The sequence below is a fragment of the Citrus clementina genome, unplaced genomic scaffold (assembly GCF_000493195.1).
Source record: "Citrus clementina cultivar Clemenules unplaced genomic scaffold, Citrus_clementina_v1.0 scaffold_6, whole genome shotgun sequence".
NCBI classification, from domain to species: domain Eukaryota; kingdom Viridiplantae; phylum Streptophyta; class Magnoliopsida; order Sapindales; family Rutaceae; genus Citrus; species Citrus x clementina.
Genome location: NW_006262139.1, coordinates 21,714,089 through 21,726,328, shown reverse-complemented (window position 1 = coordinate 21,726,328; position 12,240 = coordinate 21,714,089). Strand labels below are relative to the sequence as shown.

General features: G+C 34.0%; 3 protein-coding genes across 3 annotated transcripts; 1 reads left to right on the top strand and 2 right to left on the bottom strand.

The window, feature by feature from the left end:
• Window positions 1–2,703: 2,703 nt before the first annotated feature.
• Window positions 2,704–5,951, top strand: LOC18038479 (E3 ubiquitin-protein ligase At4g11680). The gene is made up of 4 exons (XM_006430410.2): window positions 2,704–3,316; window positions 3,908–4,027; window positions 4,475–4,772; window positions 5,474–5,951. Exons 1-4 carry the CDS (start codon window positions 2,985–2,987, stop codon window positions 5,633–5,635), a joined length of 912 nt encoding a protein of 303 aa, XP_006430473.1. The 5' UTR covers window positions 2,704–2,984; the 3' UTR covers window positions 5,636–5,951.
• Window positions 5,952–6,286: 335 nt separating this feature from the next.
• LOC18038478 (50S ribosomal protein 5 alpha, chloroplastic) lies at window positions 6,287–8,298 on the bottom strand. Its single transcript, XM_006430409.2, has 2 exons — window positions 8,099–8,298; window positions 6,287–6,793 (listed from the first exon to the last, which is right to left on the bottom strand). The coding sequence occupies exons 1-2, from the start codon at window positions 8,178–8,180 to the stop codon at window positions 6,438–6,440; spliced, it is 438 nt and encodes a 145-aa protein (XP_006430472.1). The 5' UTR covers window positions 8,181–8,298; the 3' UTR covers window positions 6,287–6,437.
• A 343-nt stretch (window positions 8,299–8,641) lies between these two features.
• Window positions 8,642–11,627, bottom strand: LOC18039669 (50S ribosomal protein 5 alpha, chloroplastic). Its single transcript, XM_006430408.2, has 3 exons — window positions 11,454–11,627; window positions 10,650–11,004; window positions 8,642–9,108 (listed from the first exon to the last, which is right to left on the bottom strand). The coding sequence occupies exons 1-2, from the start codon at window positions 11,551–11,553 to the stop codon at window positions 10,664–10,666; spliced, it is 441 nt and encodes a 146-aa protein (XP_006430471.1). The 5' UTR covers window positions 11,554–11,627; the 3' UTR covers window positions 8,642–9,108; window positions 10,650–10,663.
• Between the last annotated feature and the right edge of the window lie 613 nt (window positions 11,628–12,240).

Here is a 12,240-nt window from a genome sequence, read left to right as displayed (position 1 = left end):
AAAGATTCGAGTTTTATCTAATTATATTTTTGAATGATATTTTCCAATCGGAACTAATTAATTCAGTTGTTATGTATTTCCGAATGCATGCATGCAGTATAAAAAATTTCAGGGTAATTTTAATTTTATAGAAACGAAAATGCTATTAGTTAATAGAAGAGGAAAAGAAGGGGGGAGGGGAGACCGGCTTTCCGTTGTTCAAAAGTCATTGGAAAGGTTTAAAATGGAGAATGTACGACAAAATAAGGCATTGAAAAGTAAAAACAACTGCCGACTTTTCTGCTGACGACTTGTACAAGTCGTCGCTAATGACAAGATCTCATCCCGCAATCACATCCAAATAGTTGGTGATGGCATTTTCAAATTATTTTGCACGGATTAATTTTATACCATTTAAAGATTATCTTGTTTTTTTTTTTTTTTTGAATGAGAACTATTGCTCATGATGACATTTACAATCATAGATATACTGAGACCCGTTTACATCAATTCTGATATGGCACCGCTCAGATTTTTAACCCTCTCAAATATTCGAAGAACGTCAACTCCCATCCTGGGAGAAAGACTACCTCCACTCAAGCTTATCCTGGGAGAAAGACTACCTCCACTCAAGCTTTTGGAGCTCCAAGGAAGGAAATTTAAATTAAACCTCTGAAATGCGTCTGCGGAGGCTCAAACCACTTCCCTCACATTTGTGAGGGAGTAACTCTGGCCACTTGGGCTAAGCCCAAATAGTTTAAAGATTATCTTGTTAGTCCCTAAATTAAGGCCCCTTTTATCGCCAGATGTTTTATATTTCCCTACACGTTGGGTATGGTCCCATGTTCAAACTACCATGTATTATTACATTAAGTTTATATCTCACATAAATTGCAGTATGTCCATGATATTTTAAATCCACCTCACGCGGTGTTTGATGAGGTATATGTATCATTGGCTCAGCTATATTTAAGAATTAAGATTGAAGTGATTAATTTTGCGTCAAAGATTCTAGTATCTTCTGTGGCAGCAACTTTTGCGGTAGTGACAGTTAATGCCCATGGTTATGACTTATGCATATGACACGGAGAAAAATATTTAAACCTTTGCATTTGAGGTAATGTTTAACTTATAGTAATGTCTTATGTATTTACCGCACTTGCTGCACAATATCCCCTGCAAGGCATAGTTTACAAATGTACTGACAAGCTACCCTGTGACCTAATTTGAGGGCCATTTACATTCAAACACAGACAGTCCATAAAAAATCAATACTTTGCACCATTTTTTTTTAATATATAAATTTAAACCTTTAGTTTTCTAACATTTCAAGTAGAGCTGGCAAAATGGGTCATCGGGTCGTATTCGTGTCGTGTCAAATGTAGGTCGATCCAAACCCAACCCATTTAATAATCGTGTCAAAATATTGAGACCCAAACCCGACGCGGAAAAATAATTGAGTTACCCAATAACCCACTTAATATCTATATATTAAACAAAAGCTACATCAAATATTTACACATTGTCATACATACATACATCCATACATACATACATAATTTATCGATATTATAAAAAATATATATATCTACTAAAATATTACACACACTATTGAGATTTTTATTATATATGTAAATAATATTATATATCAATATAATAAAATATACATGTCTACCAATATTTTATATATTTATACTATTAAAGCTCTAAATGTATTTAAAATTTTATAAATAAAATATTGTGTCTATATTCATCATTTTAAAGAATTAAAAAAAATCATCTCTAATATTTGAGTTTTGATGATAAGAATCTGTAAATTATTTTAAAATAGAAAAATTTATGGGTTATTGATTAGGTAAATGGGTCAAGAATTTTAACCCTAACCCGACACAGAAAAAAAATCGTGTTGATCCGGATCTGATCCATTTAATAATCGCGTTAAATTCGACAATCCATATTCATTTATTAGTGTCGTGTTCGTGTCACGTAATCGAGTCATGTCAAATTTTGTCGGCTCTAGTTTCAAGTAAACTAAAGTCCAGCTTTAATTGTATGTAGTTTCTACCAGCGCTAGTGCCATATGCACAAGAACAAGTTGAAGATACAGTCAGCACAGAAATGTCAAGTACTACACACTTTAAATAAGAATGTTCTAACTCTTCTCTAAGTATCCGGTCATCTATTCCCTAATCATTTAAAATCAAGACTCAAACAATAACTATAAGATGAAATAAATATTTTAATTCCTCTTTAATTATGCCACTTGTTAGCAATAAAATTATCTCTTTCTCAAGACATAATTAGGAGGTGGGGTTCCTTTTTTCAATCTTTCTTTTTTTAAGAAGGTAGGTCAATGATAACTGTATATGTTGAGGCTCCGGCGCAGGGCAGAAAAGATAAACATGTGAGTTAAAATTTAATCATTTCAATGTATGCACTATATTTATGTTGTCTTGAATTTATTTTTGAACACTGATATTCAGATAAATTAATTCAATAAAATACGAATAAAAACAACCATAAAAGGTAATTTTGTTTTTGTTTCTTTATCATTTTTCTTATATTTTCTTTTTTAGATTATGCTCTCTTTAAATTTATTATTTTTCCTAGGAAGGCAACCAGAATCTTAATTCTGCCAGTTATGGTAGATGATATGGCATTATCACAACAATTATTTAATAAAATACTTAATGAATGACTTTCACATCCATGCGGTCGATTTTGCGACATATCATTCACTTCGTTATCAACCAAAACAACCACAATTCCTCACATGCCTCCTACCTTAACAATTAATAACCTCGCTGGACGGGACGGGACCGGACCCCACCCAATCATCAACCACTACCTACGCCGGAGGATAACGACGACGTTTCTCTATCGACTTTCCCAGACCCTCACTTCGCCAAATAACTCCATCACCAGGAGCTCTAGCTCAGCTCACACACAAAACACACTCTTATCAGTCAATCAATCAATCAAAATCAACCAAAGACTACCCAACAATGGAAGAAGAACAAGAAGCACTGAACATTGACGCTTGCGAGGGAATGGACGTCGTCTTCGAGAACTGCGGATCCTCGTCGAGGTTTTTCTCGCCGATAGTGTTTCTCGACGCGATATGGAACATGGCTTTTGTTGTGGTGTCAGTGATTGTGCTTTTCTCAACTCTTAAAGAGAAACCCTCCACTCCCTTGAGGGTTTGGGTTTCTGGGTATGCTCTGCAGTGCTTTTTGCATGTGGGTTTTGTTTTTTTTGAGTATCGGAGGAAGAATTATTGCGGTCATCGTGTGGCCCTCGTTGTTAACGGCCTTTCCCCCTCCCAAACTAGTCTCAGGTAACCTTCTTTATCAAAATATTATACAAATATCGATTCTTTAACTATTCAGTGATATTGAATGTGAAATCTGTAAAGAGAATGAGTGCTGGTACTTATAAGATAGTGGATTGAATGTTCAGTCGGAGGGGTGTACACTTTCCATCATATGTGATTATCTTTTGGGATGTGATTACTTATTTGTATATTTTTAAGGATTAAAGATATTTGAAAGCACATTGTGCTACAGTGAGGTCATTTGGTGAATTTTTCATAAATATTATGTAGTTTTCGGTTGGTTCTTTATAGAGCTAACGAATTTTTGGTTAAACCTCAAGGAATTTGCTTCGTCTTGGATGGCCAGATGATCTTGAAGATTATTGTTTGTCTGCTGGGTCATAGATTTGAGATTCTTGGTAAATTTAGTAGTTTTAACAGTTAAAAATTATTTTTCCTTGCCATATCGGCTCTGCATGTGTTATGATGAGCTAGAATTGGGGATGCCGACTTGAAGACTCTTGAACTGTGATTGAACTAGTCAGCCATGTTCTGCGGTGATGGAATCTTCCCAAGTTCAAAATGTTTCTTCTTATCTTATGTTTTCTTTTTCAGTGTTGTGAAAAGGTTGGGAGCGATGAACACAATGATTTCGTCCATCTGGTGGGTGATTGGGTTCTACTGGATCGTCGTGGGGGGTCCAGCATTGGTAAGGGATTCTCCTCGTCTGTACTGGTAAGAGCTATGATTTGAGCCTATGCTTGCTATTTGCTTTAACTTTCTCTTCCCTTGATTCCTTTTGCTGTAATAATGATACTTAAGATGCTAGATGTGTTTACAAAAAGAAATTGAGCATGCACATAAATACTAAACAATAAAACCCAGGGAAATGAAAATAAATCCATGGACTGTGATGTAACTAGCAGTGGTCTGGGTCATGCATTGCATTATGACTCCCAGCATATGACCTGCAGGCATCATTGACAAGCGGTGATGGTAATGTGAAACTTCAAGTTTTAAAATTATAATTGATATCATATCTGAAGAGGTAATGCATGGATGGCACGCTATAAGTTTGTGGCTGTGACCATCAAGAAATGATGGATTTTGAGTTTGTTCACGCATTGAATTCTTGTAAAACATATTGAACTTTAATGATGAAACCTAGTGCCTGATCTGCAGGGTAACTGTGGTTTTTCTAGCCTTTGATGTGTCCTTTGTAATCTTTTGCATCGGGATGGTATGTATCTTTTTCTTTGCTATCTTCTGTTGCATTCCAATCGTAGCCCTTGTCTATGCTGTAGCAACTAGACAAGGCGCATCAGCAGACGATATTAGGAACCTTCCCAAGTATAGATACCGGGTGGCTAGTCATTTGAGGGCATCAAATAATAGTGAGAAGCAAGATGTCTTTGGGACAGAGACAGAAATGAGCAACAGTAACTCTACTGATGAACTCGCTCTTCATCCTGAGGATTCTGTGAGCATCTATAAACACTTCTGTGCTCAGTTTTGAAATGTCAGATTTCTCATGAAAGTTGAATTGTTATTTTCATTCAGCCATTATTGAGTTTTCTGGCCTACTTTAATTATGCATTCAGTCATCAAGAAAGAAAAAAAAATTACTTTTAACAAATTGGACGTTGCCTTTCACTACTGTTATTATTTGTAACACAAAATGTAATATAATACAAAGCAAGGCAAAAACAAACTTCTTTTAGAGAAGCTTTTGTCACAAAACATCTTTAAGATTTGCTAAACAACACTAGTATTTAGAGAATGGATGTTGTGCTTTTAATTCCTATTTTCCAAGTACATTACCGAATGCGGTTATATGTCTGTTTTTGAATGCATATAAAAGAAAATAGATTTTGAAATTGATAACAAATGAGTCCTTATTTCCTTTTTTTTTTTTTTTGACATGGTGACTTTCAATAAGTCGAAATTGAAGAGTGGTATTGATCAAAATCTTTTATTTTTCTTTTTAAATACAATATTATATGCTAGTTTTATTTAGTTAGACGAATGTCGTTTTTTATTACTTTTGTATCTGATGTCCATTAGCATGAAGTGAAAACTATCTTTATTCTTGAAAGTGTTCTGCATTTGGCATGTGCAAAGTAAAGAATGCAGCAGCATCCTCAGCATTATTAACTTGAATTTTTTTTCCCCACTTTTCAGGATTGTTGCATTTGCCTTTCTCAATATGTAGATGGGGCAGAGCTTTATACATTACCATGCAACCACCATTTTCATTGTGGATGCATCAGCAAATGGCTTCGGATAAATGCGACTTGCCCTCTCTGCAAGTGCAACATCCGAAGAGGCGATACATTGGTGTGATCATCCCTCCTCCGTTAGTTGAGAGGAGATCTCTAACTGAGGGAATACCAGAACAACCTATTCGGTTATCTTCTTTTTGAGCAGCTATCTAATTCAGAAGATGAAAAATGGAAAAAGGAAATAGCTCTTTATTAGATGATTCCTTTCTTCTTAAAGTTTATATTTGTGAACCCTCTTTGTGTACAGAAATTTTAATTTAATGTTGTAGCTTATTTTATGATAAGTGTATATTATGCTGTGTGGTTAAATAGGAAAAACAGATTGGAGGTAATCTTCTTTTATCTTTCTATTATTGACAGACCATTTGAGCAAGTTGCAAAAGGTGCTGTTGTCCTTTCTCAATTGAATTAAATTGATCGAGGAATCAAATCATAAGAGTAGTTTTAAGATTAATGTTAATATAATTAATATAATGAAAATAACAGATTCTTGAAAATTTAGCTGGTAGCTTTTGATTTCCTATAACCCCCTTGGACCGCAGAGAACAACTATAATAGGAGAACAAAAGCTAAGACAAATCTAAGAAGCAGTTAGATTACGATGGCATATTTCTAGATGTATGGATTCTTCAAGACTTCAACCACTAATTGTATACGTTGCATCCATCATGTGAAACAAGGAAATGAAATTCTACACCATATATTATTCAATTCTGAATAGATTGACGAACAATTAATCCATTGTGGTATTCATAACACCTTGACATGATAACATGGTCCGAATTCACAAAAACAAATAATTGAAATGACTCGAGGCATACAAAAGGTCAGCACCAAACCTTCAAGAAAACTAGAGGTAAAGTTCATACATTCTTTAACTTCTTCATCTTAGAAGGTGGCCATCGACCCTTCTTCCTCATTCTTCGCTTGCGAACAAGCCGCTTTCTCCTAAGCCTTATCTTTTTTGCCAATTTCATTCTCATTTTCTGCTCCAGTCTTTCCTGCGTCTTTGACTCTAGTGGAAGTTTGTCAACGGGTACAACCTCTTTAGTGCTATCAGAAGGGGGCTCACCGCCATCTGTTGGAGCTGTTCCATCGATGTCTGAAGATGCCTTGACAATCACGGCACCTCTTTTGCTGGCAACAAGGGGTGTACAACTCCAAACTCCATTGGAAGATTTTGGATGAGATTCAATGGCTTTGAAATGCAATCTGGAAACTGAAAATCAAAGGAAAAGAAAAAAGAATTCAGATACACCAAAACGTTAAATTTCAAGTTACAAAAGGCAGAAGATGTATTTCAGAACAAAATCAGATAAGCTCCTGATTTCTGACGTAATTTTTTTTAAAATTGCATTTTAACAGTAAGACAACATGGGCAATAAACAAAAATGAATTGGGAAAACCAATGAAGTAGAGATAAGCATGAGCTGAAAAGTTCAACCAAGCATGAAGTAATAGCTAACAGCTACAACTGAGTATGAGCAACAAATTGCCAAGTGGTTTGCTCAGATCTGAGAATAAAGAGTGGGAAAAATAAAATAAAACGAACAGGGAATGTGGAAAAAATAAAACTTAGCAACAATTTAGGTATGTCTACGATACACAAAAGTGAAAACATATTGAAAGGAAAAATTATCTAGTCCTAAGCCTCAATTTCCTGCTCCTAAAGAATGAAATCCAGGCTTCTTTTTCCTAGTTTTTTGTCTTAAAAATTCTTTTCTTATCTTATAATATTTCTGATAAACTCAACAAAGAACTTTAATACAAACAGTTAGCTCTCCTATAGTTAAGTTCTCATTAAAATTTAATATTTCAAAGAAACCAGCTTTGATAAAACAGTGCAAATTTACTAATTCTCATACTCAATAACTTCTTAGGATAACACGTTAGAAAAATTATATGTAGAAAAATGTCCAAAATGATAATTGATTCTTATTGAATTATTTATGTTGTAAAATTCTCTCAGTACAAATGAATGACTAAAAATGGGACAAATTTCCAATGTTCAAAGCAACATAATCCCAACAATAATTTTACACGAGGTTTTGGTTAATCAATAAAAGCAGCCATTAGAATACAATTTGAAGAGAGTGGTAATATAATGCATTCCAAATCTGTAAATTGGCACAGTTTATGTATTACCTTCAATTATCTAATGAAATTCTGAGAATAACTAAGGCAAGAACAAGCACAAAAATACAATTTAAACACTTGCATGCAAAAATTCAGTGACACTTCAAATCTGTTAAAATAAATTTTCCTTCTAATAAAAAAAAAAATGGAACTTATATACATTATAAAAGTGAATGCAACTGAGACAAGTAACTGAGAACGAATGCAGTGTTAAGTGTTTGATGAAAAACCCAACTGAGTGTGAAGTTGGAGCTAATAGCTACAATGCTTCGAAAACAAAAGAATCAAGCAGATTACTCAATTGGGTTTCTTCAACTTAGAAAAAAAATTCAGCACATACTTACCAGTTGTTGAATCAACAAATGAAAAAGAGAGAAAGGGATGTTACCTGGACAAGCAGCGACGGCGAGAGCTGATGAAGAAGAAGGAGGGAGGGACATGAGAGGATTATAAGATACAAGTAGAGCCATTTTTTAAATTTTGAACACTCTCTTTCACTTTAAGCGTCTCATTGGCTCTTTTGGATAAGCTTCTCAACTGAACCCAACGCTCTTTTTCTCTCCCTTATTCTTCACCCGCACAAACAAACAGATAAAATGTCGTTTCGAAAGGATAAGAATTTTGCAAAATACGTTTCTTTTGCGTTTTACATTGAGTAGTCATGTTTCGATTTATTCATATATAACAACCCCTATTTGGCTATTTGCTATTTCTCTCACAAATTCTTAAGGTTGAGGTTTCTTGAACTTATTCTCAATTTCTCATGCAATCGAATTATTTGATATCAAATGTGAAAATAAAAGTAAATAATTAACATTTAAATCCCCACCATTTCAAAACAAAATTTAAGTTAGTACCCCTTTTTAAATATGGTGTCACACGTCAAGTGTAATTTAAACCCCAGATTTCTTGTACAAATTCAAGAGATTTTACTCATTAAAGTTACCTTGTATATTATTGGGAAAGCAATTACGTCCACTTAATATATTCATCCAATCTATGTTCAGCAGGAGAGATTGGCATCCATGAAGTTATAAGAAGAATGTCCCACCTCCAACTTCACCAATCAAGCTATGCAATTGCACAAGTATTGCCTGAGCAGTAAGCCGTAAATCCTCACAAGTTAAACTGACTATATAGAAACCAACATGAGTGAGAATTAAATACATTTACATTTGACTATATTAAGTAGCAGGAAACGTCTCCCTCAGCCAAAATATCCGAGCAAAAGTAAACCAACCCAATTCAAGGTTGCCAACAGCGGCATCACAATAGTCTTTGACATGTTATTATGTTAATAGGCAGTTTCAATTAACCAAAAAGAGAGGTGTGCTTTGAACTGAGAAACGGCACGAACTAGGATGAACTTTGGCTGGAGGAAATGTGAATCCGTTTAATCTGGCACACCAAAAGGACAACAGTAAGGACAACAGTCAGAACATTCATTATAATCTTTCAGGGGGAAAAAAAAAGAACAACGAACATTAAATTATAAAATGTTAAAAGGGAAAACTTCAGGGCAGTTTCAAACAGCAAAGCATGATTCATGAACCCAAAACATCTATATACAAAACCCAAAAACATAATAACCCATAGTTTTTAGGCTGAAATAAACAAGACTATTATTAGAAAATTGTCCTCCGTAGTTTGCCACTGGGATCAGAATATCTGAAGCTAATAAAACTAAGTTTGTTACAAAGACCAAAAGAAAGCTCCTATGCTTCTCCATTCTGAAAGGGAGGAAGAGAGTTGAGTACAAGTTTCAGTGAGGTATCGATGCTCCTCACAAAGAACAAAAGAATTTCTTCCTGTCTTCTGTGCATCTTTAATTGGTTAGCGTAACTACTCTTCTAGTAAGGTTGTAGACTGCAGTTTTGGATTGAAGACAACAATAAAATAGATGATTAATAATGTATATGTATGTACAAGGCCACTAACATACATCACGATATCTATTAATAAAATATAAAACTACTTCATAACAACGAATTCTAGTACTGGCATCAACAACAAAGTTTGATATTTTTAGAATAGAAAATTGGGTGTGTGAGGGAGTAATAAGCTTTCAATATGGCCTATATTTATTTTCCTCCAAGTTGAGAAAATTACTTTTGTACATCCAGACTCAGTCATATGGTTTAACCATCAATGCTGAATGCTATGCGGCTAAGTCCGAAAATGACATGCTAGTCTAAACAACCAGAGTTTGCCTAAAAAAAGCCTACTAGTAATCTCTTATAGCTTCTCTGAGCTTACTGTCCTTCACAAAAGTGTAGCAGATTCTAAGCTTCACAGAGTCCCATCAAACCCCTATTTCGATGCTTGACCCTCTTGTTGCCAATTAATTGCTTTCTTGTCCCTGGTAAGATTTGTTACCACTTGCATGGGCTCCTTATGCGTGAAGATAGATCATTGTAGGTTGCACTTTATTATGGATATTTGACCAAATTTTGCAAAAGGTCCACTAACCTCCTCCTCCTAGTATGGTAATGGAATAAGGAACAATCTTTCTCAGCAAGAAAGTGAAGGAGCTCATGACTGTCCTAGCACTAGTATTAGGTATACCCAGTATCTCAAGCATACGAGCTCATTACTCTCAAAGTCGACAGACTGACTATCATTCAATTATATAATGAAGCATTTTCTGAATGTTATATGCATAATATTCGAAAAAATTACTACTTATTCGTTTAACAAAGAAACAAGTTCTCAATATAAGGTTCCCAGACACAAAGTTTGAACCTCACAAAATATGAGTAGCAATGGTATCTGAGAAATCCAGTCTACAAGTTACATCTTTCTATATGAAACTGCTAAAAAAGGTCAGTAAATGCGCATGCTATGACTGTAAAGATAACTATAGACTTGCAAATCTATAACATCTGACAATTAAATTGCAAAACAAGCAGTTAAGTAAAATATTTCTACGGAGTAATAACCTGCAAGTCAAGAGTCAGACATTCTTTAATTTGTTCATCTTCAAAGGGGGCCATCGACCCGTCTTCCTCATCCTCCGTTTACGAACAAGCTTCTTCCTGCGAAGCCGAATCTTCTTAGAAATCTTCATCCTCATCTTATGTTCCAATTTCAGCTGCAGCTTTGAGTCCAATGGCAGTTTTTCAAGTGGAAAATATTCTTCATCATCACTCTCAGACTGAGGTTCATCACTGTCCACAACTTCTGCGTCAGAAGATACCTTAACAATCAATTCACCTCTCTTCTTACTGATATCACAAAAACTTTTGCAGGATTTCAGGTGATGATGACCCATGGATTTCATATGCAACCTGGGAACTGAAACCAAACAAAACCCAGATGAAATTACAGCTTTTGAGATTAAAGTGAAAAAGGGAAAACTTTGAAAATAAACTCATTATAGTTCAAATGCAAAGCTTCCGAGCTCCTGATAAATGCATTTTTCAGGAATAACCAGGAGGAAACAAAGTAAAAGAAGTGATCGTTGACATAACCCAGATCAAAATGTGAAGCAATTGCAAAGGAAATGTCTGTTTAACAGAAACATATATATGAACAACAACACAAAGAAGAGAAGGTAAATCTGGTAAACTTAAAATCCCATTTGAGTACTACTAATAAATAATGTTTCTAGTCTCATGATAAAGAGGAAGAAAAAAAATGTGAACTATAGAACTTTTTGAAGGAAAAAATAAGCAAGCAATTTTCAAGATGGAACAAAAAGCGTCAAAAGTGATATTGTAAGAAAGAGAGAGAAAAGTTCTTACTTGGGGAAGCGGTGAAGGCCATAGGTGATGAATATGGTGTCGAAAATATGGAGGAAGAGGAAGAAGACAGAGGACTCGAGAAGAGCAGAGAGAGAGCCATTTGCGCTCTCTCTTTCCTTGCTGGTCGCTACAAAGTTTGGATGTTAGCACAGCAAGCAGCAAATAAAGCAAGCAAATGCGTCTTAATTTTTCCGAGGCGAGATTGGAATGCCGTTTGCATGTTTGACTTTGACCCCATTTTGGAAAAATGGACTTTTCGACTTAAAATTAGTTATTATTAACAACTTTTTTTAAAAAAAATTATTATTAACAAACAAAAGAAAAATCAAAGAAATTTCGAAACTTGTTTAACCTATCAAATAATAAAAATGGATAATAATTAATCATTGTATGAAGAAAACCTTTTTAGGAATTTTTTTTAAAAAAATCAAATATAAGAAGATCTTTTTTATTTATCTTATCTATTTTTTAATATAATGAAAATTTTTAATTATTAAGTTATTACGTAATTTTTTAATTTTTTTCTTAATCTACAAAGTCTAAATTAAAGTGATAAAAGATATTCTTCAAAATTTTATATTTAATTAGGTAATTTTTATCCTTAAATAAAATTCAATAATTAGTATTATTACTCATTTATATAATTTGTGATGATAACATAGTGGTAACTATTATTATTTTAACATTTTATCTTCAAATTAACGTTAACTTTCTTTATAATTTCTTATGAATATTTTTCCTATAAAAACATGATAAACTACAATAAAATTGATTAAATATACTAATT

Excerpts from the sequence above, each read along its gene's own strand:
- LOC18038478 (XM_006430409.2), bottom strand. The coding sequence starts at position 8,180 with ATGGCTCTACTTGTATCTTATAATCCTCTCATGTCCCTCCCTCCTTCT. Across the intron at positions 6,794-8,098 it reads CGCCGTCGCTGCTTGTCCAG|TTTCCAGATTGCATTTCAAA; the intron begins GTAACATCCCTT and ends TTTGATTTTCAG.
- LOC18038479 (XM_006430410.2), top strand. The coding sequence starts at position 2,985 with ATGGAAGAAGAACAAGAAGCACTGAACATTGACGCTTGCGAGGGAATG. Across the intron at positions 3,317-3,907 it reads CCCTCCCAAACTAGTCTCAG|TGTTGTGAAAAGGTTGGGAG; the intron begins GTAACCTTCTTT and ends TTTCTTTTTCAG. Across the intron at positions 4,028-4,474 it reads GATTCTCCTCGTCTGTACTG|GGTAACTGTGGTTTTTCTAG; the intron begins GTAAGAGCTATG and ends CCTGATCTGCAG.
- LOC18039669 (XM_006430408.2), bottom strand. The coding sequence starts at position 11,553 with ATGGCTCTCTCTCTGCTCTTCTCGAGTCCTCTGTCTTCTTCCTCTTCC. Across the intron at positions 11,005-11,453 it reads GGCCTTCACCGCTTCCCCAA|TTCCCAGGTTGCATATGAAA; the intron begins GTAAGAACTTTT and ends GTTTGGTTTCAG.